At 58.5% G+C, this 21857-nt stretch overlaps 2 protein-coding genes across 6 annotated transcripts; both read left to right on the top strand.

Annotated features, from left to right (window-relative positions):
- Positions 1-2986: 2986 nt before the first annotated feature.
- KLC2 (kinesin light chain 2) lies at positions 2987-13000 on the top strand. 4 transcript variants are annotated; one of them, XM_024748745.1, is made up of 15 exons: positions 2987-3340; positions 4135-4373; positions 6709-6939; positions 7081-7150; positions 7808-8030; positions 8684-8771; positions 8863-8964; positions 9062-9437; positions 10192-10241; positions 10349-10416; positions 10852-10960; positions 11063-11221; positions 11298-11422; positions 11641-11698; positions 12027-13000. In XM_024748745.1, exons 2-15 carry the CDS (start codon positions 4146-4148, stop codon positions 12108-12110), a joined length of 1971 nt encoding a protein of 656 aa, XP_024604513.1. In that variant the 5' UTR covers positions 2987-3340; positions 4135-4145; the 3' UTR covers positions 12111-13000. The 4 variants fall into 4 exon arrangements, with proteins under 4 accessions (XP_024604513.1, XP_024604512.1, XP_024604511.1 ...); XM_024748744.1 differs by having other exon boundaries at positions 2988-3340; positions 4099-4373; XM_024748746.1 differs by lacking the exon at positions 2987-3340 and having other exon boundaries at positions 3623-4373; positions 9062-9235; positions 9338-9437.
- A 933-nt stretch (positions 13001-13933) lies between these two features.
- On the top strand, positions 13934-21264 carry RAB1B (RAB1B, member RAS oncogene family). 2 transcript variants are annotated; one of them, XM_024748747.1, is made up of 6 exons: positions 13934-14075; positions 15716-15788; positions 16081-16176; positions 16290-16385; positions 19567-19698; positions 19791-21264. In XM_024748747.1, exons 1-6 carry the CDS (start codon positions 14062-14064, stop codon positions 19983-19985), a joined length of 606 nt encoding a protein of 201 aa, XP_024604515.1. In that variant the 5' UTR covers positions 13934-14061; the 3' UTR covers positions 19986-21264. The 2 variants fall into 2 exon arrangements, with proteins under 2 accessions (XP_024604515.1, XP_024604516.1); XM_024748748.1 differs by lacking the exon at positions 13934-14075 and adding an exon at positions 14714-14808.
- Positions 21265-21857: the final 593 nt, after the last annotated feature.

The following is a 21857-nucleotide window of genomic DNA, read 5'->3' as shown; positions in this document are numbered from 1 at the left end:
CTTCCCTTGGGAGAGCACAGCGTAATCCTCAGAGACAAGATAAAAAGCCGAGTGGCTAAAAAGATTGAACACATGCAAGGTTACGAACTGAAAGCAAGATAAGAGCCTGAGAACCCGGCAGGGAAGGCCCAGCCTTCCCTCTGCGTGGCACACAGGGAGAAGCAGGGCCAGATGCCTAAAGAGAACCACAAAGAAACCACGGAAGCCTAAGGCTAGCAGAAAAGCTGGAACAGGAACCCAGCAAAAGTCATAAAAGGAGATTGAAAAATCTTCTCTCCGTTTACCTGGAAAAAGGTGATAAAAGGAATGTGCTCCTTTATTAGATGGAGAGAGAGCACAAGGTTAGAAAGCCCGGGCTTTGTGTTTGAGCCCAAGTATGTGTGGTGTGCATGCATGTACGTGGGCCTGTAAACCCATGCACGTGGAGGTGTGAGTGTGGCACATGGGCGTTCAGTGCCCCTGGGTGAACCTGCCTGAGGCTGTGTGTTGAGGGTGCGTGCGTCTGTGCTTCGTGTGGCTGTGAACAAGCAACATGACCTCGGTCCTCTTGACCTCTACTCTATGGGGTTAGTCTCCCTTACACACTGGGACAAAATGATGTGGACTCTGGATTGGAGAAGGACACAGTGGTCACCTCGTGCAGCTGCCTTCCCCTCTTTGGGCCTCACTTTCCGTACTTGTAAAACAAGGACATTGAAGCATTGGCTTTCAACCCAGGGAGCACATCATGGGCACCACTGAAGTTTCAAAATAATAAGAGATGCCCAGGACCCACTCTGGCACTACTGAATCCCGATCTCTAGGAGAGCCTTCTAACAAAGTTCCTTCCCAAGAGGTTCTGAAACCTAGCCTTGTTAAGAACAGCAAAGGTGCCCTGGGCTCCAGATTCCATTTCCTCCCCATGAACTTGACAGCGAGCTGGGTGTGCATTCATGGTATGATGGAGTCTGTTTGCACAAAGGCAGGCTTATCACACCGCAGCCAGTGCAACTGTGGGAAATAGGGCCGCTGTGTAGGCTAAAGACCTCGAATGCAAAAGACTCCAACCTTTAGGGTCCTGGATGAAAACTGACTCGATGAAACTAACAAAGATAAACACAAGCTCTGGACTGAGGCAAACAAAGTAATCGGCAGACACAAGAAACTGGTAACAGCAGGTGCTTCGGGGGAAGGCAGCTGCATGACTGAGGACAGTGGTCAGTGAGAAGGAGCTACATCTCACTGTAACTTGTATATGCCTTTTGAATGTTGCATCATGTGAATGTATCAACTGTCTTTAAAAATCACTGGGAGGGACTTCCCTAGCCTTCCAGTGGTTAAGACTCCGAGCTTCCAATGCAGGGGGTGCAGTTTGATCCCTGGCAGGGGAACTAAGAGTTATAAAGTTGTTTAAGAAAATTTACCCTCAAAAATCCCTGAAAAAAAAAAAAAAAAAAAAAAAAAAAAAAAAAAAAATCCCTGGGAAAATATCCCTGGCAGAAGCACAGAATCGGCAGAAGAACCTGGCTGGATATAAGTGGGATGCATGCAATCTAGGGTTTTAGCTGACAAGCTTACCCTGAGCAGACACCGTATCGTGGCTGTCAAAGTCAACCTGACTTTCAGCTTCACGGTGGACAGGTGGTGTGCTCCTTAGCGGGGGACTCTCCCTCTGTGATCTGTGCAGTTCACTCCCTGTCTGTACCCCTGCGCCCTGGACTGAGCACCACATTCGGAATACTGTCTGGACTGACATGCTAAGCCACACCCAGAAAAGAGAAATCGGGAGGGGGAAGGGTCAGAAACTGCACAGGAGTGGGTAAAGGGACCCAGATTTTCAGCCCAGGCTGGGGGAACACTGTATGGGGCACCATCACTGTCTCCAAATATCTTCATTGGCAAAAGGGAGCAGACTGTCCTTCCTGAGGACAGAGCTTCAGTTTGGTGTGGGCAGGCACTGTGGGCAGGTCCTTTGGGGGCTAAGGAAAAGCTTGCTAACTTTTAGAGCCATCTCACAGCAGAATGTAGTGGGCTCCCTGTCATAGGACATACTTGAGCTGGCGGGGTGCCGGACCATCTCTCTGTCAGAGATCATGCCGAGGGGATTCTCACATCCACAAGGACACTGAACCGGGTACAGTCTGAGTCTGAACCCACCCTGACTCATGAGGAACGCCCCAGGCCCCTGGATACCAGTGCCAAGCCTTGCTTGGCACGTTTTGTCTCTCAGGGTGGTTAACTTGCTGTTACCCACTGGGATGTCGACCTAGAAGCAGTGCAGATAGAGCTAGGGTAGCCAGAAACCCAGGGCTGCAGAGCACCAGCCCCAAACCTGGGCCAATAATAGTTGCGCCCTTCTGCCTTTTAAAAAAAAACAGCATTTACTGAGTGCTGCTATGTAGTAGCCAAGAGCTACTCTGAGAGTGAACAAGACAGGCAGATCTTGGCCTGCATTCTAGGGAGGAGACAGAAACTGACAAGGAAAATGTTAGAAGGAGTAAATGCTACAGAGAGAATTAAATGTGTGCTTGAAATGGGCTGGAGGGCTGCTCTACATAGGGGGTGGGGAATCAGGGAAGGGCTCTGGGAGGAGATGACGTCATCATCACCTTGTCCTGATCATCCAGCCCACAGAATCTGTGGTGGTGCTCACCCACAGGGTCACAAGTCTGTTTCGGCCGATGCCCAACTGCCCCTTGCCATCCTTTTCTCCCTCACGCCCGGAAGCCTCCGTCCCTTCCTCCCAAGAAGCAGCCCTAAGATGCCAAGAATCCCCTACTGGGACAAGGACAGCTCCGAAGGATTTGGGTGGGGCATAACCACTCTCTAGAGACAAATGAGCCTGGGGTCAGATCCGCGAGGTTGGGATAATAGCAGTGCCCGCTTTATCCGGTCTTTGCAAGCATTAAATGTGTCATCGCACTTAAGGCATCCAAGCGCCCCGCACACAGTAAGCGCTCTGAAAGTGGCAACTACCTCAATAAATGTCAATAAATGTCAACTGTCTCTTTCTGGACTCTGAGGAGGCCGGGCCTTCTCCCTGGGCCCCAGTTTCTTCCGCCGCCCTCTCTGGCAGCGGTACAGGGCAAGTTCAGGTGCACATCCTCCCCAGGCTGTCCACACCGCTGTGGCCTCGGGGCGGGTTACAGCGGAGGAATCCGAGGCCACAGGAGAGTGGGAGGTGGCCGCTATGAACCTAAGCTTCGGGCAAGCCCACGCCCGGCGCCTCAATGACCACGCCCCATCCCCGAGAGCCACGCCCCCGGATCCCTTCCCTTTGCCTGGAGTGGGCCCAACCGGCGTGCTCCTTTAAGGCAGACAGCGGGCCGAGGAGTGTTTAGCCCCCTCCGACGCCGCCAAGGTACAGGCTTCACCTTTAAGGCGGCGCAGGGACTGCTGGGAAGGCCGGCGGGATGGAGGCGGTGGAACCTGCTCACGGCTGCTGGTCTGGGTGAAGCGGGGCGGGAGCCGGAGCTGGTGCGGCCTAGGGGAGGGGTCGTCTTGGGCGCGGCCTGTGAGAGGGCCCGGCCAGCCCGCGGGGAGGGGGCGCGGTCCTGGGTGGCCGGGGGCGGGAGCTCGGCCTTTTCAGGGGAGGGGTCCGCAGGATGTCGTGCTGGCCTATGGGGCGCGTCCTGGGGGGAGGGGGGGACGAAGAACCCGCGATCTCAGCTCCTTAGGGGAAGGGTCTCCCCAGGGTCGAGCTGCCCAAGAGGAGGGGCTCTGTGGCTCGGCCAGCCTGTTGGGAAGGGGGCTGCCCGAGGGGGGCTGGGGCCGGAACTCCCAGAGGAACGGTGTCTCCGCACGGGAGTGAACCCCCCAAGATCCCCGTAGGTCCATCCTCTGGCGCGCCCTGCTCTGGCTAAGGGAGTCTCCAGGGAAGCCCCGAGACTGGGTCGCCTAAGCCGGCCTGAGCCAGTGGTCTGGGCCGAATCCGGGTCCAGCCTCGCCGGTCGCACCGCATTGCGTCTCCCGGGCCAAGACGAGCCGGGCGCGCCCCCTGTAGGGCGAGCGCGGGCACGGTGCGGGCTGCTGCCTGGGGGACGGGGCACCCCGGGGACCCAGGCGTCCGGGGACCCTAGGTGTTTACCTAATCCGGGGCGGACGGCGGCGTGGCCCCAGGCCCGGCAGCCCCTGCCCGCCCTCTCGCCTTCACAGGCGGCACGGCCATGGCCACGATGGTGCTTCCTCGGGAGGAGAAGCTGAGCCAGGATGAGATCGTGCTGGGCACCAAGGCCGTTATCCAAGGGCTAGAGACCCTGCGCGGGGAGCATCGTGCCCTTCTCGCTCCCCTCGTCGCTCATGAAGCTGGTGAGGCAGAGCCTGGCTCACAGGAGCGCTGTGTCCTCCTGCGCCGCTCCCTGGAGGCCATCGAACTGGGGCTGGGGGAGGCCCAGGTAGGCTGGTCTGGGGTGCTGAGGAGGGAGGTCATGGGAGGGGTGGAGCCTTCCAGAGGAATCCTGGCAATGTAGTAACAGAATCAGAAGGGAAGGAAGAATCTGTCCCCTGGAGCCTCATGGTAGGATCCCAGTAAATATCTGTTGAAGAAATGAATGGGCTCTGGAGACCCCGGCCGTGCCTGGCCCCAGGAGAGCCTGATCATCTGGCTTCTCTGCTAGGTAGCAGAGACTGCATGGCCTAAAAAAAAACAGAGGAAATCCTTAAAGATCCCCCCACTCATTCTTCTATTAATTTGTTAACAGGTAAGTTATCAAGTGCCTACTACATGCCTGGCAATGTGTTAGGTGCCAGGGCTACAGGTCCAACAAGACATGAGATCCCTGCCCTAGTCCAATAGGAAGAGAGTCAGAAATACACATATATTTATTCAATATTATGGTAAGTTCTCCAAAGAAAAAAACAAGATCTTGTGACAACCTTAGCTATTGGTCAAGCAAGACTTCTGAGGAAATGACATTTAAATCAAGACCTGAGGAAAGGAATGAACCAGCCTCCAGAGAAAGGAGGAAAGTGAGAGGTTGCATGTACAAAGGTCCTGAAGTGGAAAAGATCTTGTTGTGGAGGGAGAACTGAGAGACCTGTCTAACTGGAGCTTCGTGAGGAAAGAGAGGGACAGAAAAGGCCTGCGGAGAAGGTGGGGACCAGATCATGCTGTGCCTTATTAGTTTGGGTTTTATTCTCAGGAAATCAGGAAGCCTTTGGAGGGTTTAAGCAGTAAAGGGAAACAGTCTGGCTTAGGTTTTAAAACTCTCTCTGGCTGAGGGGTGGAGAATGAACGATTGTGGGTCAGGGTGGAAGGAGGTAGCAGGTGTTAGGAAGCCACTGCTAGAATTCCAATGAGAAATGGTGGGTTGGGCCATGAGGGTAGTAAGAAGGGGGTCAGTCCTAGACGTTCTGGAAGTAGGTCCAGTAGGGCCTGGGGATGGACTAAAGGAGACAGAGAGGGGCAGGGAAAGTCCCAGGTTTGTGGTTTGAGGAAATTGAGGAGAGAGCCTGGATGGGTCAGGAGTTCTGTTTGGGCCCTCTTAAGTTGGGGCTGCCAGGATGACATGCAGACAGAGCTATCCAGGTGGTGCTGGGGTGTACAATGAGTTAGACTCTCGGGCAGAGAGTCTTGGCCCACTCAGATCTTGGCTGAGACACTGCCTGGCTCTGTGAGTCCTGGGCAGGTGGTATCCCCTTGGTTTCCTTGTTTTTAGAATAGGGGTCGTGCCGTCTGCCGTAAATACTGACAGGCTGTTTAGGATATTTTTAAAAATAGCTAGTGGTTGTGAAAACACCTGTCACTTAGGCGTTTGCTAATCAACCAGAAAGTACAAGGTCCCAGACTGCCTGGCTCTCTGGGAGGGCAATGTGTCGGGCATTCACTCCTCGGCCGGCTGACTGCCAGGTGCGGAGGTGAACACACCAGGGCCCCCTCCCAGTGTATACAGGCACAGATGGACAACAGGATGGCATGGAGGTGGGGGAGGTGCCATGCTTTCCGGGGGCTGAGGGCATAAGAGGCTTCACTGCGGAAATGACCCTGACCATGAAGGACGGAGAAAGGGTAGAGTCTAGGCAAGGCCCCAAGGCGGGCAGAGCCTGGAAGCTCAGGAAAGGAGTCATGGAGTTTGGAGAGAGGGATGGGGGCTGAGGCTGAGGCCTCTGGATCCCCTTACCTGCCCCTGTGGTTTTCCAGACACTGGGGGTTTAGGACACACACCCCCTTCCCTCCCTGGGAGCTGCAGGAGGACAGGGGCTGCCCTGGCTCTCTGGTAGAAGTCAGGATGGGGTCTTTCGGTAGCCCTTCAGTCGTCTATCAAGGTCTTTGGGAAAGCGCTAGCCCTGGGCCAGGGGCAGGGGTATAGTGGCTCTGGCTACAGGGCTTGAGTACAACTCCTAGGAGAGACGGGGAACGAGTGGACAGCTCGGGGAAAGGGCAGCACCCCAGCTAGCGCTCTTAATGATCCGAGCACCCCCACAAGGTGGGAACTGGACCATCGATGTGGAGGACTAGCCGGAGGCCCAGGAAAGGGGATAGGCTATTTCAGAGTCCAGCACAGCCAGCCTGGGTCCTGACCGCAGAAGGAAGGACTTAGGAATCCCCAAGCCTCCTGGTTTCAGGTCTCAGGCTATGTTGGTCTGTTTGGGGCCCTGGGGCAAAACTCCCTTGATGAGAGGAGAACTTCAGGGTCCTCAGCCCTGCAGCTCCTCCGGGCCTGACTCTTCTCTGGGGCCCAGGCTGGGGCGTCAGCAGGGCTCTGACCTCTGTTCCGGCTGGCTGCGCAGGTGATCTTGGCGCTGTCGAGCCACCTGGGGGCCGTAGAGTCGGAGAAGCAGAAGCTGCGGGCTCAGGTACGGCGCCTGGTGCAGGAGAACCAGTGGCTGCGGGAGGAGCTGGCAGGGACGCAGCAGAAGCTGCAGCGCAGCGAGCAGGCCGTGGCCCAGCTGGAGGAGGAGAAGCAGCACTTGCTGTTCATGAGCCAGATCCGCAAGCTGGATGAGGACACGTCCGCCAGCGTAAGCCCTGCCATGGCCACTGGGCGGGGCGGGGGCACCTGGGCGCAGGGAGGGGCGGCAGGGAGCAGACGCTGCTCCGACCCAGCCCGCCGACCCCTGGGCCGCCTGCTTCCCTGACGCCCATCCCGTCTTCCTCCCCAGGAGGAGAAGGGGGACGTCCCCAAAGACTCTCTGGATGACCTGTTCCCCAGTGAGGAGGAGCAGAGCCCAGGTGCGGAGGGGCAGCTGGCTCTGGGGGCGGGAAAGGAAGGCTGTGTGAACTCCTGGTCCTTGGGACCCAGAGGTCACAGAAAACAAGGTCTGAGTGACTGCCGTGTTCTCTCCTGCCTCGTTTCTGATTATAACATCCCAGCATTAGAGCTTAAAAGGCAGGTTTTACATGTTGCTTTTCTCATCTCCCAAGTTCTGTGAGGAGCAGGCATCACAGTTCAGAGCTTTGGAGCCGTCTGGCCTGGGTGCGAGCCCTGCTCTGCCTGCGTTTGCGCTGTGGCCACTGGTAGAGTTTCTTTCCCCTCTGAGCCTCCTCTGAGGGTTAAAGGAGGACGCATGCACAGTGCTGATCCGCGGGCCAGTACTGGCCTTGCTGATCGTGTGGCCTGTGTATCAGAGCCTCTCTTCTGCATGTGACGAGGCTGAGGCTTGGGGGTTAGGCGACTTGCCCTGGGACACACAGCTTGAAGCACTGGAGCTGGGACTCTACCCACTCTTCTTGTGGGGTGACTAGACCCACTCTACAGATGGGGAAACCGAGAGCTAATGGTGACTTGCCCAGGGCCACGTGTGAGGTCGGTCAAAGGTATGGCTGGCGTGTGCCAGCCCAGCTCAGGAGACACTTGGCACATCTGACCTCCCGCCCTTGGCTTTGCAGCCCCCAGCCCTGGAGGAGGAGACGTGGCTGCCCAGCACGGGGGCTATGAAATCCCAGCACGGCTCCGCACCCTGCACAATCTGGTGATCCAGTACGCCTCTCAGGGCCGCTATGAGGTGGCCGTGCCACTCTGCAAGCAGGCCCTCGAGGACCTGGAGAAGACATCAGGCCATGACCACCCTGACGTGGCCACCATGCTGAACATCCTGGCGCTGGTCTATCGGTGAGGGCTCCTCCGGCTTCGTCACCCATGGGAGCATTCTTCCTGAAGGCTCCAGCCCTGGTCACAAATCCTCAGTGCCTGCAGTGGGCCAGGACTCGGGTTCCACCAGGCAGTTGGGTGACAGAGAAAGAAGGATCTTGTCCCTGGAGAGGGCCAAGCCCACAGGGTGCCTGAGCTACAGACATGAATATGCCTCAGTCTAGTGGTGGGCAAAGGCTTGGACATAACCAGGGAGGGGAAGGCACACAAGGACGCGGGGGGGCACACCTTCTCCAGGCACCAAGGCTTGAGGAGGGCCTTTGGTGAAAGTTGAGTTTGCCCAGAGCACAAGAGGGTCGGAGAAGGTCTCCTTGGCAGAAAGGACACCATGAGCAGAGGCCCTGGGGAACAGAGGACAAGGTGCACTGGGCATGGGGCAGTGAGGGTGGGATCTGGGGGAGTCTAGCTTGTACCCCAGCACTGCACGCCCTTCCTGCACAAAGGCCCCCAAGCCAGAGAGCAGGGGCTGACCACGTCTCCCCACGCTCTGGGTCATGCCCCATCATGCTCGCTCATTAGTAAGTATAGGAAGCGTGACCACAGGGATCTTGGGCCACTAGGAGGAGGGCCTTGGGCTGGAGGATAACCCTCATCATGCTCCCACCTGCCCCCAGGGACCAAAACAAGTACAAGGAGGCTGCACACCTGCTCAATGATGCCCTGGCCATCCGCGAGAAGACGCTGGGCAAGGACCACCCAGCTGTGAGTGAGGCTGGGTGGGAGGTGGGGCTTCCCCTCCCCCCTGCAGCTCCCAGGTCCCGGGTCATGGAGCCTCCATCCTCCCACCCCCTAGGTGGCGGCGACACTGAACAACCTGGCGGTCCTGTATGGCAAGCGGGGCAAGTACAAGGAGGCTGAGCCCCTCTGCAAGCGGGCACTGGAGATCCGGGAGAAGGTGGGAGCAGGCAGGGCAGGGCAGGCCAGGTGGGCTGGGCAGACGGGGGACGTAGGCCGGCCCCGAGCCCAGCCACCGGCTCCTGCTCCTGTCCCAGGTTCTGGGCAAGTTTCATCCAGACGTGGCCAAGCAGCTGAGCAACCTGGCCCTGCTGTGCCAGAACCAGGGCAAAGCCGAGGAGGTGGAATACTACTACCGGCGGGCACTGGAGATCTACGCCACACGCCTTGGGCCTGACGACCCCAACGTGGCCAAGACCAAGAACAACCTGGTGTCCTGGGCTAGAGGGGGCTGGAGGAAGCAGGGGGGAGGGAGGAGAGGAAAAGGCTTGACTCCTTGCATCCTGCTCACCCTCTGGGCCCTGCCCCTCCAGGCCTCCTGCTACCTGAAACAGGGCAAGTACCAGGATGCAGAGACCCTGTACAAGGAGATCCTCACCCGCGCTCATGAGAAGGAGTTCGGCTCTGTCAGCGGTGAGCATGGCTGCTGTGTGCCCCAGCTCGCAGGCCCGCTCAGCTGTCAGCATCTAGGACGAATACCTCAGCCGGGCAGGCCTCACGCCTAGGGTCTGGCTGGTCCGCAGCCATTTGTGTGCACACATGAGCACACACACCCAACTCACACAGCCCCCTGGGAGGTTGTACCTGTGCGATGCCCTCCCTTTGCATACCCGTGCCCTCGGCCCAGAGCCTCTTCCCCTTTCTCCACTGGGCAACTGACGCTCACCGTGAGGGCCCAGCCCAGATGTCTCCCACTCTGGGAAGCCACCTTCTGGTCCTTCACGGTCAGTCACTTCCTGCTCAGGGACCCCTCGGCCCGGCCCATCATTCAGGCCTCGCATCGTCTCGCACCGTGGGCCTGAGGTTTGTACGGGTGTGCTCCCCCCACCCCGCAGTCACGGGCCCTCAAGCGCAGGCCTGCGCACCCCCCAGTCACAGGCCCTCAAGCGCAGGCCTGCGCACCCCCCAGTCACGGGCCCTCAAGCGCAGGCCTGCGCACCCCCCAGTCACGGGCCCTCAAGCGCAGGCCTGCGCCACAGGCACCTCTGTTCCAGAGGAGCGTCAGTCATGTTTTGGGTCTGTTTCTTGTCGATTCATTCATTCAGTGAAGCCCAACCCTGGTCCTTCTTGAGTACCCCTGACCTCCCCCCAGACCCCAGTCATGTGTCCAGCCCAACCAGCAGAGGCCCACATGAGAGGCTGGTGACAGCCCCCTCTCTCCCTACAGGGAACAACAAGCCCATCTGGATGCACGCAGAGGAACGGGAGGAGAGCAAGGTAGCTCTGTGGGGCAGGGCCGGGGCAGATGTCTGTGGAGGGAGGATGAGGCTGGGGGTGTGTAGAGGGGAGGGCCTTCTCCTACCTTCCGCTTATCTCTCCCCCAGGATAAGCGCCGGGACAGCACCCCCTATGGGGAATATGGCAGCTGGTACAAGGCCTGTAAAGTAGACAGGTAAGGACAGTGGGGCGGGACTGCTGGGCTAGCAGAGAGCTGGGAAGCGGCATCCTGGGTGGGGGCCGGGGCCAGGCTCCACACTCCATACTGCTCAGCCCCAGAACACACACCTCTTCTCTGTCAGCTCATCTTTCAAGGCCCAGGTCACAGGCCACCTGTCCCAAGAAGGTTTTCTGTCCCAGGACAGCCTGATTATCTCACTCCTGTGTTTCCCAGCCTTTAGTCCTGGTGGCAACATCCCACCTAGGACCCTCAGGTGATTCCCCAAAACGGGGGAATCCAGGCGGACCTAGCACAGGGCCTGACACACAGGAAAGGCTCGATTTTGGTCGGCTGGACGGTTCCTCAGGGCCAGCGTGGGCTGGGTGTCAGGATGGGCCCTGGCTCCTGGGGAACACGGAGTTGGAGCCCGTCCCGCTCTCCCGTCCGCAGCCCCACGGTCAACACCACATTGCGCAGCTTGGGGGCCCTGTACCGGCGCCAGGGCAAGCTAGAAGCCGCGCACACGCTGGAGGACTGCGCCAGCCGCAGCCGCAAGCAGGTAGGGCAACAGGCACCAGGGCTGTGGGCAGGGACCTGCGTGGCCCTGTGTGTGATCCAGTCAGGGCCCGTTGCTCCACCTGATGTGCCCGACCCCCCTCAGGGCCTGGACCCTGCAAGCCAGACCAAGGTGGTGGAGCTGCTGAAAGACGGCAGCGGTGGGCGCGGAGACCGCCGTGGCAGCCGAGACATGCCTGCGGGTGCTGGGGCTCGGTCTGAGGCTGACCTTGAGGAGGCAGGGCCTGCAGCCGAGTGGAGCGGGGTGAGTCTAGGGGCTGGACTGGGCCAGGAGGCTGTGTAGCCGGCATGGCACAGAGACGAACCTGTCCACCCCACAGGACGGCAGCGGCTCCTTGCGGCGCAGTGGCTCCTTCGGGAAGCTCCGAGATGCCCTGAGGCGCAGCAGTGAGATGCTGGTGAAGAAGCTGCAGGGTGGTGGCCCCCAGGAGCCCCCAAACCCCAGGTGAGCCGTCCACCCTGGTGAGCCTCTCGAGAACCCACCCCACAACCTACCAACCCCAGCTGAACTTCAGACCCAGGGTGAACTCCCTGTCTCGCTCAAGCTCCACCCACCACCAATCTCCCTTCCCATCAGCCTCCCTCCCCTGCCCCAAGCTGACCCCTTCCCCCATCCTCCCCCAGTTCCACCGTGGGCAAATCCTGACCACCCTTTCCCCTCAGGATGAAGCGGGCCAGTTCCCTCAACTTCCTCAACAAAAGTGTGGAAGAGCCAGTCCAGGTACGGGTGGATAGTTGTCGGCACTGGGCAGCTGAGGCCCCGGCCCCAGGCCTGCATGTCCTGTGTACTTGCCGAGCTTCTCAAGCATGTCTGTTCATCCAGCCACACTTCCTGTCTCCATCCCAGGTCTGGCTTTGGGCTGGACCCTGGGGAGACAAATGAGGGAAACTCAGCTCCAGCCTGTGAGCGGCCAGTGGCAGCACAGTAACTGTGGAGGTGGGTGGGAGTGTCAGGACCCCAGGGACTCTGACTAGTCAGGCCCCTTCGGGCCAGGGAAGCACACACTGGCGGCAGCCCAAGGCTGAGCCACCTGCCCCTCTGCCCACAGCCTGGAGGCACAGGCCTCTCTGATAGCCGCACCCTCAGCTCCAGCTCCATGGACCTCTCCCGACGAAGCTCCCTTGTGGGCTAATCCTGAAGGGGCAGCCGGTCGCCAGAGCCTCCACCCGGCACCATCCCCACCCCAGCCCTGCGCATGGGCCTGCTGCTTGCCCCTCCTGTCTCTCCCAAGGACCCCTGTCTTTTCTGTTCAATCTCAGGGTAACCTCCTCCCTTGTCATCTCAGCCTGAGCCCTGGAGGCTGGGCCTGCCCACTCCAGTTCTACCCCTTATTTATTCCTTCCAGCAGGGCCCCCTCTTCCCTAGGTTCAGGGCCAGCGGAGGGGCTGGCCGGGGTCTCCAAAGGTAGAGAGAGGCTCAGTGGCCCCCCCTCCGCAGACCCCAAATCCAAGAACACTAAGCACCTGCCGTCCCTTCAGCACCCTGCCCTCCCCCGGCCGTTGCTTCTGTATATAGAGAAATAAGTTATTGGCCGCACTCCTCCCCTCAGTCCTTGGTACTATCCGGCCTCCCCTCACCCCACCCTTCTCTAGTGGTACCGCCCAGGCCTTAATCACCCCCATTCCGCGCGGTGGTATCTCCCAGGCTCCACATCTCAGGGGCGGTGCCTCCCCAAAGGGTTCCCTAGGCATTCTCGCTTTCCTCCCGGCCTCTGAATGGTGCGCCCTGCCCCGTGCCCCAGGACGGAGAGCCCACCCCCTGTCCGTCCTTTCACCGCCGGGCTCTGCCCTGCAGCCCGGTGTTATGCACTGCTCCTCCCGCCCAGCCTGCCCAGGCTCGGCCTGACCCCGCCCCGGGCACCGCCCGTAGAGCCATCCTGCCACGCCTCCTCCCACACCTGCAGCTTCTTGCTGGGGGCAGTGATGGACCCCTGTGGCAGGAGGGGCTGCCCCAGTTGGGAGCTGAGGCGGTCGCTCTCTATTTTCAAATGTTGCTGTAGAAATAAAGACGGTTTGACTCTGAGCTGGGCTTGTTTTGGGGCGGAGCCCGAGGGCTCCTGGCGTCTCTACGTCTCTACATTGGGGGTGGGTACAGGAGAGGCTGCGAGTGTGTGTGTGTGTGTGTGTGTGTGTGTGTGTGTGTATGTGTGTGAGTGTGTGTGTGTGTGTATGTGTGTGAGTGTGTGTGTGTGTGTATGTGTGTGAGTGTGTGTGTGTGTGTATGTGTGTGAGTGTGTGTGTGTGTGTATGTGTGTGAGTGTGTGTGTGTGTGTATGTGTGTGAGTGTGTGTGTGTGTGTATGTGTGTGAGTGTGTGTGTGTGTGTATGTGTGTGAGTGTGTGTGTGTGTGTATGTGTGTGAGTGTGTGTGTGTGTGTGTGTGTGTGTGTGTGTGTGTCTCGCTCACGTCTGGTCCTACGCAGCTGCAACCCAGATAGGCTTCTATCCCGGAATTGTTCGGGAGCCCCACAGATTCAGGATTTTTTTCTAACAACCTTCATCTCTGAGATTCTGGAGACCACGGGCTTTGATCGAGCTTTGCCCTTTTACCAAGCTGTTTGACCTCGAGCGAGTTACCGAGTCTCGATTTCTTCATCTATAAAATGTGGGTGACACCTTCCTGGGGTTTCTGCTGGGAGTTAGGAGCGCCAGCACACGAAGAACCCTGGATAAATGAACTTTTACTAACGCTGCGGGGAGTGTAAGGATGAATGCCTCTGTCAGACAGACGTGAAACGTGTCAACGCCAGCACTAAATTGAGGATCTAACGCCGGGACGCTGTCAGGCTCCCGAGCGCGGTCCTCAAGCCCAGGTACTTCTAGGGAGGGAACTACAAGCTCCAGAAGGCAACGCGCGGCGATGGTGGGGCGTGGGCTAGGATTACGCCTGCGCAGCGGGGGGCGGGGTGAGTTGCACAATGTAAGGAGACTACAAGTTCCGAGGAGCCACACGGCGAGGTCCCAGTCCCGAGTGTTTGCGCCTGCGCGTCGCGGGCGGGGTCTCTGGGGCGGAGCGGCCACCATCTTGAAACGGGAGGCGGAGCAGAGCCGACTGGGAGCGACCGAGCGGGCCGCCGCTGCCGCCATGAACCCCGAATAGTGAGTGCGCCCCGCCCGCGCCGTCCGGCGCAGCCTCGATCCCGAGTACGGGGCTGTACGCTTACTGGGGTTGTCCGGCCCGGGTCAGGACTGCGCGGCGCCCCCACATCCGGGTCCCTCTTCCGCTGACCTCCCCCCCCTCACATCCGGGTTCTGCCCCTCCCCCGGGGGCCCCAGAACCCCGGCTCGACGCCCCGAGTTCTTGCACCCGGGCCCGGAGACTGCGACCCTGAGGGGCACCACTTGGATCCCGAGGCACCGGCACTAGCAGGCCTTGTCGGTCAGGTGACCCCGCAGCCCCGGTCTTTCCAGGCCTCAGTTTCCCCACCTGCTGCCTGAGAGTAGCGGTCTGGGTGCTGACGACGGTCCTGGCATTGTGGAGCCCATCCTCAGAGTTTCTGGTCTCGGTCCAGTTTCGGGCCCTTTAGGTCGGGTCGTATATTCTGCTCTCCAGTCCTCCCGGAATCCGCTGGGTAGCTTTTCCGCAGGTTCTCCCCTCCGGGGCTGCCGCTTTGCCCTTTACCTGGATCAAAATGCCCTGCTGCTCCCAGAGGCTGGTCCCCTCCCGCCCTCTCCTCACCTTTGCGCAAACCCCAGGCGCCGCCGTCACCCCACTTCCCTTCGCCGTCACCCTGCCGAAGAAGTTTAGATGAATGTGGCATTTGCTTTCTCCCTTCCAGTGGGATTCTTTGTTCCTCAAACTTTCCTCACTTCTTGGTCACTCCCCCTACGGGTAGGTGGCCCACATCTCTGCCCCGACTTCTCATCGACAGTTTTTCCTTAGTGTCAGTTATCTTCTTCCTCTTTGGCCACTTCCTTTTTCTCCTCCAGATCCTGGCCTCAGATTTCCTTGGGGAAGGGTGAAGCTCTGAGCTGGATTATAAGCAGTAACAGAGAAGGGAACCAACATGCTTTCACAGAGACTTTGGAGTCTGAACCTGGTTTCCAGTATTAAAGTTAACAGCTGTGTAACTTAGAGCAAGTCGCTTCTCTTCTCTGGCCTCTATTTCTTCATTAATTGGGAATAACCGGCACTCACTTCATTGGACTGTTGTGAGGCTTAAATGAGATGATGTATTTGAAGTACTTAGCACAGGGCCAGGCACAAGTAGGAAGTGGATACGTTTTAACTGCTATTATCATTGCCGCTTGTTGACCATGTCTTTCTGGAGGCTTCATACCGGGCTCTTTACATAGGTATTCAGTGAAGTTCTAGGCTGGGCCCTGGCTTCCACTTCTGGGGCCTCCCCTGCCAAGTCAGGTATGGCACAGGGCAGTGTAGGAGGGTTTCCCTAAATAGCCCCTACTGGACCCGAAACCACGGAGTCTATCAGGAATCAGGGTAGGATACCCAGCTCTGTCACCTAACTGATGTGATCCTTGGCAAGTCACGTCCCTCTCTGTGTCTCCGTTTCCTTCTCTGTAAAGTGGGAATTCAGATGCACCCCTTTGGGCCAGCTGTGTTATGAGGAGTGGTCAGCCCTCCCCATCCCAGGACTTGTGGGAGGATCTTGTGAGTGCTTTAATACTCTAATCCAAGGCACACCTCACAGTGCGGGAGAATGCTATAGTTTTGACTCCAGGATAATGGCGGGTGGGCTCCCTGCCTTCCTTCACACCTTCCCATCCTTTCTCTCCAGTGACTACCTATTTAAGCTGCTTTTGATTGGTGACTCGGGCGTGGGCAAGTCCTGCCTGCTCCTGCGGTTTGCTGTAAGTAAGAAGCTTCCCCTACCATCCATCTGGGGTCCTGGCTGGTGGCCGGAGGGAGAGGGGGGCAACCCAGAGAATAGTGGTTGCAAGACCTGGGAGACCAAGGATGAAGTTGCAGGACTTGCCAGCAACATATCTGACTGAACAGGGGCATAGGGCTGGCAAGTTGGGGTGCTGAGAACTGGGGCTCAGCAGTTAGGAGCTCAGCTGGGACAGGACACTGGAGGGAGGTTTTCCAGATGGGCCTCAGACCTGTTCACTCAGGCCATTTCACTGGTCCGTGATCTTTCAGGATGACACATACACAGAGAGCTACATCAGCACCATCGGGGTGGACTTCAAGATCCGAACCATTGAGCTGGATGGCAAAACCATCAAACTTCAGATCGTGAGTGTTGCTCCTCCCAGAATCTCTGGTGCAGAGACATCTCCCTTGGGAGGGGAGGGGCCCTGGGCATGGAGCCCAGGGCTGACCTGCCCCTCTCTCCTGCTGTCTTGTAGTGGGACACAGCTGGTCAGGAACGGTTCCGGACCATCACTTCCAGCTACTACCGGGGGGCTCACGGCATCATCGTGGTGTACGACGTCACCGACCAGGTACTCCTGGGCTCACCATCCCCCACTTTGCCTCCTCAGCCTCAGGTCTTTGGCTTTTGCTGCTTTTTGCTGTTCCCGTTCTCTCTTTCTTATGCTGCCCGGAAAGGAGACTGTTCTCGGACTCATTTCACAAGGAGGGAAATAGCTGCAGACCTGGATCCTCCCCAAGCCCCGCTGCAGGGCCTTGGCAGAACCCGGCCTCACCTCCCTGTCAGACTTGCCACCTTATTCTAGACCTTCCAGGCACCTGTCTTTTGTGGGGGGGTTAGTCAGCTGATTGGTTGCTGTGCTGGGCCCGTGGCCTCCTGGGTAAAGACACTGTGGAGAAGCGATTGGAGGGCCTTACACAAGGAAGTGAGGGAGCCCTGCACTCTGGGCCCAGTGTGAGCAGAGTTCTGGGAGCCCTGTGTCTGCTGTGGCAGCGTTAGTCTCGTGTCATTGACATCAGTGGTGATGTTAATAGCGGGAAACAGTCCTGTCACGCGTTAAGAGTTCACAGGTTCTGTCACAGCCCTTTGATGCTTGTAACACTCCAAAGAGGTGTGTGTTATATTCCCATTTTACAGATGAAGAAATGGGTCGGGGTGGTAGGACTTTCTTAGGCCCTGCAGCTAGTTAAGTGGCAGAGACAGAAAGCCCAGGCCTACTGATTCTACCCGCTTTGTTTTTTTTAAACTTTGTTGCTTCATGGGGGTCAGGCCCTGGGGACATGGAGATCCTTGTATCAGCCCCAGGCCAGGAGGAGTCCCTGCTCTGAGGGGCCGCTGGGCTCTTCAGCTCACCAGGGACTCTTGATGCCTCCTGGACAACAAGCTGTGGGTGAACTTTGCTCCACTCGGAGGTCACCAAGGACCTCTAACCGCCAAAACTTGTGACTTCATTTCAGTTTTTGCCATGATTGATCTCCCATGGCTTTTAACTCTGTTCTTTTCCCTCTCTTTGAAAAAGTTACTGTCTCAAGCTCTGCCATCTCCTGCTGCAGCAGATTCTCTTTTCAGTGACTTCTTACTGGTCCGTCGTATCCTGCCCCGCTACAGCCCCAGATTCTGTGCCTCTTGATTGCCCCAGGCCGCCTCCTGACTCTCCCTGCACAGTTCTGACCACCTTGTGGTTTGGCTTCTTGTTTTGTGATTTCTACGAGTAAAGAGCTGTCACTGTGGATCGCCTCCTGAGTCCTGCGTTCTCCTGGCACTTTATGTCTGTGTTAATTCCCATGTTCACAGTAGAACCCAGTGCACTCAATGGTGGCATCCCTCTTTTCCAGATGAGGAAACACACTTAGACGTATGTTGAGTTACCTGCGCATGGCTTCACAGTCAGGAAAGGCAAAGCCCGTGTTTTGAACCCAGGGTTCTTTGCTTCCCAGCACATCCTTTCCTGCCTCTAGACCGCCTTCAGGCCATCTGCAGAGCTCCAGACCATCTGCAGAACTCAGCTTGTCTGGTGCTGGTCTCCCCATCTCTTCTTGAACTGGCTTCTGCATCCTCATCTTTATAACAGAGTCCCTGTTGGCCTGACCAGAAAACTCTTCCCTCCCCCATCCTGTCAGTCCTTGGGCCCCTCTGTTCTCCCCCATCATCTCTCCCAGATCCGTTCCCTTGTAATAATAGCAGTGATGAGGATAATGGCAGCTCTTGCTAATTAAGCACTTGTTAGGAGACAAGCCTGCATTCATTATCCCATGCTCACAACAGCCCCACCAGGAGGTACTGTTTTATAGAAGTGAGGAAACTGAGGTTCAGAGAAGCCAAGTGACATATCTAGGATCATACAATAAGTGGCAGAGGTGGGGCTTAACCCAGGGTGGTCTGACTCTAAATCCTGTGCTTTTGCCTGCCTCATTCCCTGGCTCAGGGCACATCTTCTCTTCCCGGGATTATGCCAACCATCTCCCAGTTGGTCTCCGTCTCCTTGCCGGTCTGACCTGGCCTCTGCACTCCTGCCAGGACTGTCTTCCCAGAACGCAGCTGTGCTCTTGCTGCTTCCTTCCTAAGAAAACCTCTACTGGCTCCTGGTTGTCTAAGATTTGTCCAGGCTAAGACCCTCCCTGCTTGGGCCTGCTTCCTCTTCCTTTCATTCCCTGCTCAGGGACTGTGTCCCAGCTGCTTTTAGCTTTTCCCCCTCCCCAAAGACAGCACGCCCATCCCATCCCATCCCGTGACCCGGCATATGTCTGCTTCTCCCCTCGCACCTTGCCCCGTCCCTCCACTGGCACCCACACGGGGGTAGTTCGTCCCTGCAGGTGTAGGTCGGCTGTCATCTCCCCAGGCAGAGATGATCCTGGAGCTCCACCTGCTCCTGCCTTCTATCCCTGCAGCGCTTGGTCGCCCTGTCTTGCCGTTATATGTGCCCTAGTCTAGTCCTCCATTGTCCCCTGAGTGCTTTAGGGCAGGGCCCAGGCATGATTCCATTATTTGAACCCAGTGCCCAGCACAGGGCCCCGCCTGGGACATGGCAGGAGGTGTACGTTTGAACCCAGTGTGATATCACCAGACCTCTGGCTCCTAAGAAGGGAAAGCGGCTCTAGCTCAAGCATATTCCTAAAAGTTCTGTCCTTTGTCGGCGTGCCAGGCGTCGGGGGGTGGGGCACAGCAGGCTGCCGGGAGAGCCAGGCCGAGCTCGGAGGCTGTCAGTGCCAGAAGTAGGACGAATGTCAGGCCCTGTTCCCAGGATACCTGTCTCCCCCGTAGGCCAGGGTCTCCTCTGTGAGGATCCTCCACCCACCACTGGGCTCCAAGGTTTCAAACCTTAAAGGGATTTTAAGGCCACTGTGGGGACTTTGTAATTCTTGCTAACCTGTTATCCTTTGTTTCTCTCTTTCCTCTGGCCTCTCTCCTGATGCCATTTGCTCCCTCCACGTGGTTAGGCCTTTTCTGTGTCTTGGGTAAACACGAGCAGCTGCAGGAAGCAGAGCTGGCTGGCCCTTGGTCTAAGCTGCTGAGGTGTCGGGGCTGTTGGTAGACAGCCGGGGCTCTGCTGGGCCTGGCTCTTGGGGTCTCAGACAGAGGAGGGCAGGAAGGAGCGCTAAGCCTGGAGGAGCTTCCTCTGGGTCCCTGAGCCCAGGGCGCCTGCCTTTCTCAGGAGCCCAGGACAGCCATCTTCCCCTGAAAACCCCTGTTCTCCAGGCCTGGCGTAGGGGCGGGAGGTGGGAGCAAAGTAACTTTTGATCTGGTCCCTCTAGGAATCCTATGCCAACGTGAAGCAGTGGCTACAGGAGATCGACCGCTATGCCAGCGAGAATGTCAATAAGCTCCTGGTGGGCAACAAGAGCGACCTCACCACCAAGAAGGTGGTGGATAACACCACAGCCAAGGTGAGCAGGCCTGGGCCAGGCCGCCCGGGTGGGCTGGGGCCTGCTGCCCCTCACCTCCTCTCCCCTTCTCTTTTCTCCTCTCCCCTTATCAGGAGTTTGCAGATTCTCTGGGCATCCCCTTCCTGGAGACGAGTGCCAAGAACGCTACCAATGTCGAGCAGGCATTCCTGACCATGGCTGCCGAGATCAAAAGGCGGATGGGGCCTGGGGCAGCGCCAGGGGGTGAGCGGCCCAACCTCAAGATTGACAGCACCCCTGTGAAGCAGGCTGGTGGCGGCTGTTGCTAGGAGGGGCTCGTGGGGTGGGACCGGAGGTGGCACCTTCTCCAGATGATGCCCCTGGAGGGGGCAGGAGGTACTTCCCTCTCCCGGGGCATTTGAATCTGTGGCTTTGGGGTGTCCTGGGCTCCCCATCTCCCTCTGGCCTGTCTGCCTGCCGCCCTGCGCCCCGGTTCTGTCAGGGCCCCCAAGAGAGGACACCCAGGACCTTTGGCTGGGGTGAGGGTGCGGGCTTGCTCTGCTGCTGCCTCTGGGTGACTTTAAAAGATACCCCACCACACACCTTTGGGATGAGGGCTCTCCTCTGTCTGTCTCCCTCCCCCTGCCCCCCGTGTATGCTGCAGTGGGTTTCTCTCCTTACTCTTCTTCCTCCCCTCCCCTGCGCCACCCCCCTTCCCCAGGAGCCGAGGGCCTCCCTGGCCTCTACTGCCCCTGGCTGTAGTCAGCACCTGGGGCCAGGAATGGGACCAGGGGATCCAGGGCCCTGGAATGCAGGGCCCTGGGCTGGACCTCAGGACGGGCATGGGGCCACAGGGCCCCAGCAGCCCACTTTCCTCTCCTCCCTGCCTCCCCCCCGACACACACACTCACAGCTCGAGCCGTCCAGCTGCGGTGGGGTCTGAGCACATCTAGGGCAGGTGGGTGGGCAGCTGCGCTGGGCCTGTGTCTTGAGCCCAGAGGGAGCCTGCTCCTGCCACTCCCTGCCCTGCCAGAGCCAGGCCCGTGTGCTGCCTGCCCACCGTGCCCCTTTGTCCCCAAGGCAGGCGGAGGCGGAAGGCCCACCGTGCCAGAGGCTGGGCACCAGCCTTAACCCTCACTCTGCCAGCACCTCCTCCCTTTCCCTGAGGCAGCACATCTGGCTTATTCTCCCCCTTCCGTCCCTTGGAGCCTATGAGGGCGGATCCTCATCCCCTGTCGCTACTTCTCTGGGAATGTGGGTGCAACCCAGGGTGGGGGGGGCCTCTCCACTTAACTCCCTCCCACCCAGGATGCTAGCCCCCTGCCTCTGACACAGCTTCTTCCTGCAGAAAAACAAACCTTTGATCTCTACCTGAGAAGCCATGTCCCTTGTGCTGTCTCTTGCCTGTCCCACCTGTGCCCTCCCCTCCAGCTTGTATTTAAGTCCCTGGGCTGCCCCTTGGGGTGCCCTCCCAACTCCCAGGTTCCCCTCTGGTGTCATGTCAGGCATTTTGCAAGGAAAAGCCACTTGGGGAAAGACGGAAAGGACAAAAAATAAATAAATAAATTTCCACTGGCCTTCGGGTGAGCCGAGGGTTTTTGCAAGGAAGTTGTGGTGGCTGAGTGTGGTCTGTGGTGGGAGCTGCCTTTGGGTGGCAGGGAAGGAACTGGAGCCGTGGTCTTGGTGGGCTGCACAGGGGGTCCTGGCTTGGGCTGTGTGTCCTAGGGTTGCTGTTGAAAGGCCTTGACCCATTTCCTGAAGCCAGGAGAGCTGCCTGCTTGTGCTTCTATAGTCTGTCCCCACGGGCCCAGCACGGTTCCGGCGGCCGGGAGGGCGGCTGGTGGCCGTCAGTGAGCACCTGGTGAGCCGCCGGCGCCGCCGCCGCCGCCGCCGCCAACACCCACACAGGCGGGTCCGGGATGGGGAGTTGGGCCGCAGACCTTGTGCCCCGCTGTGTCTGGCCCGCGTCCCCTTCAGCCCCCTGGCTCAGCCCCCTCTCCCGGCTTTTTCTGGGTTCAAGCCAGGTGTCTGATCCCTCGGACGGTGACAAGTGCTTTGCACTTAAGACCTCGGTCCGACCTCCGTGGCCGGCGAATGAGGGCAGAGGTGCGGGCACCCGTCCGAGTGGGCCGAGTGTGGCAGTGGTGGGCTCGTTGTGTGACGTGGGGGGGGGTTATGCCAGGGATGTGCGTCCATGCTTC

The sequence above is a fragment of the Neophocaena asiaeorientalis genome, unplaced genomic scaffold (assembly GCF_003031525.2).
Source record: "Neophocaena asiaeorientalis asiaeorientalis breed wild unplaced genomic scaffold, Neophocaena_asiaeorientalis_V1.1 scaffold43, whole genome shotgun sequence".
NCBI lineage: Eukaryota > Metazoa > Chordata > Mammalia > Artiodactyla > Phocoenidae > Neophocaena > Neophocaena asiaeorientalis.
This window is presented reverse-complemented; position numbering and strand designations above follow the sequence as displayed.

Coding starts and splice junctions, on each gene's coding strand:
- RAB1B (XM_024748748.1), top strand. CDS start 14,729: ATGTGGCATTTGCTTTCTCCCTTCCAGTGGGATTCTTTGTTCCTCAAA. Junction 14,809..15,715: donor CTTGGTCACTCCCCCTACGG/GTAGGTGGCCCA, acceptor CTTTCTCTCCAG/TGACTACCTATTTAAGCTGC. Junction 16,386..19,566: donor TGTACGACGTCACCGACCAG/GTACTCCTGGGC, acceptor TGGTCCCTCTAG/GAATCCTATGCCAACGTGAA.
- KLC2 (XM_024748745.1), top strand. CDS start 4,146: ATGGCCACGATGGTGCTTCCTCGGGAGGAGAAGCTGAGCCAGGATGAG. Junction 8,965..9,061: donor CACTGGAGATCCGGGAGAAG/GTGGGAGCAGGC, acceptor CTCCTGTCCCAG/GTTCTGGGCAAGTTTCATCC. Junction 10,417..10,851: donor AAGGCCTGTAAAGTAGACAG/GTAAGGACAGTG, acceptor TCCCGTCCGCAG/CCCCACGGTCAACACCACAT.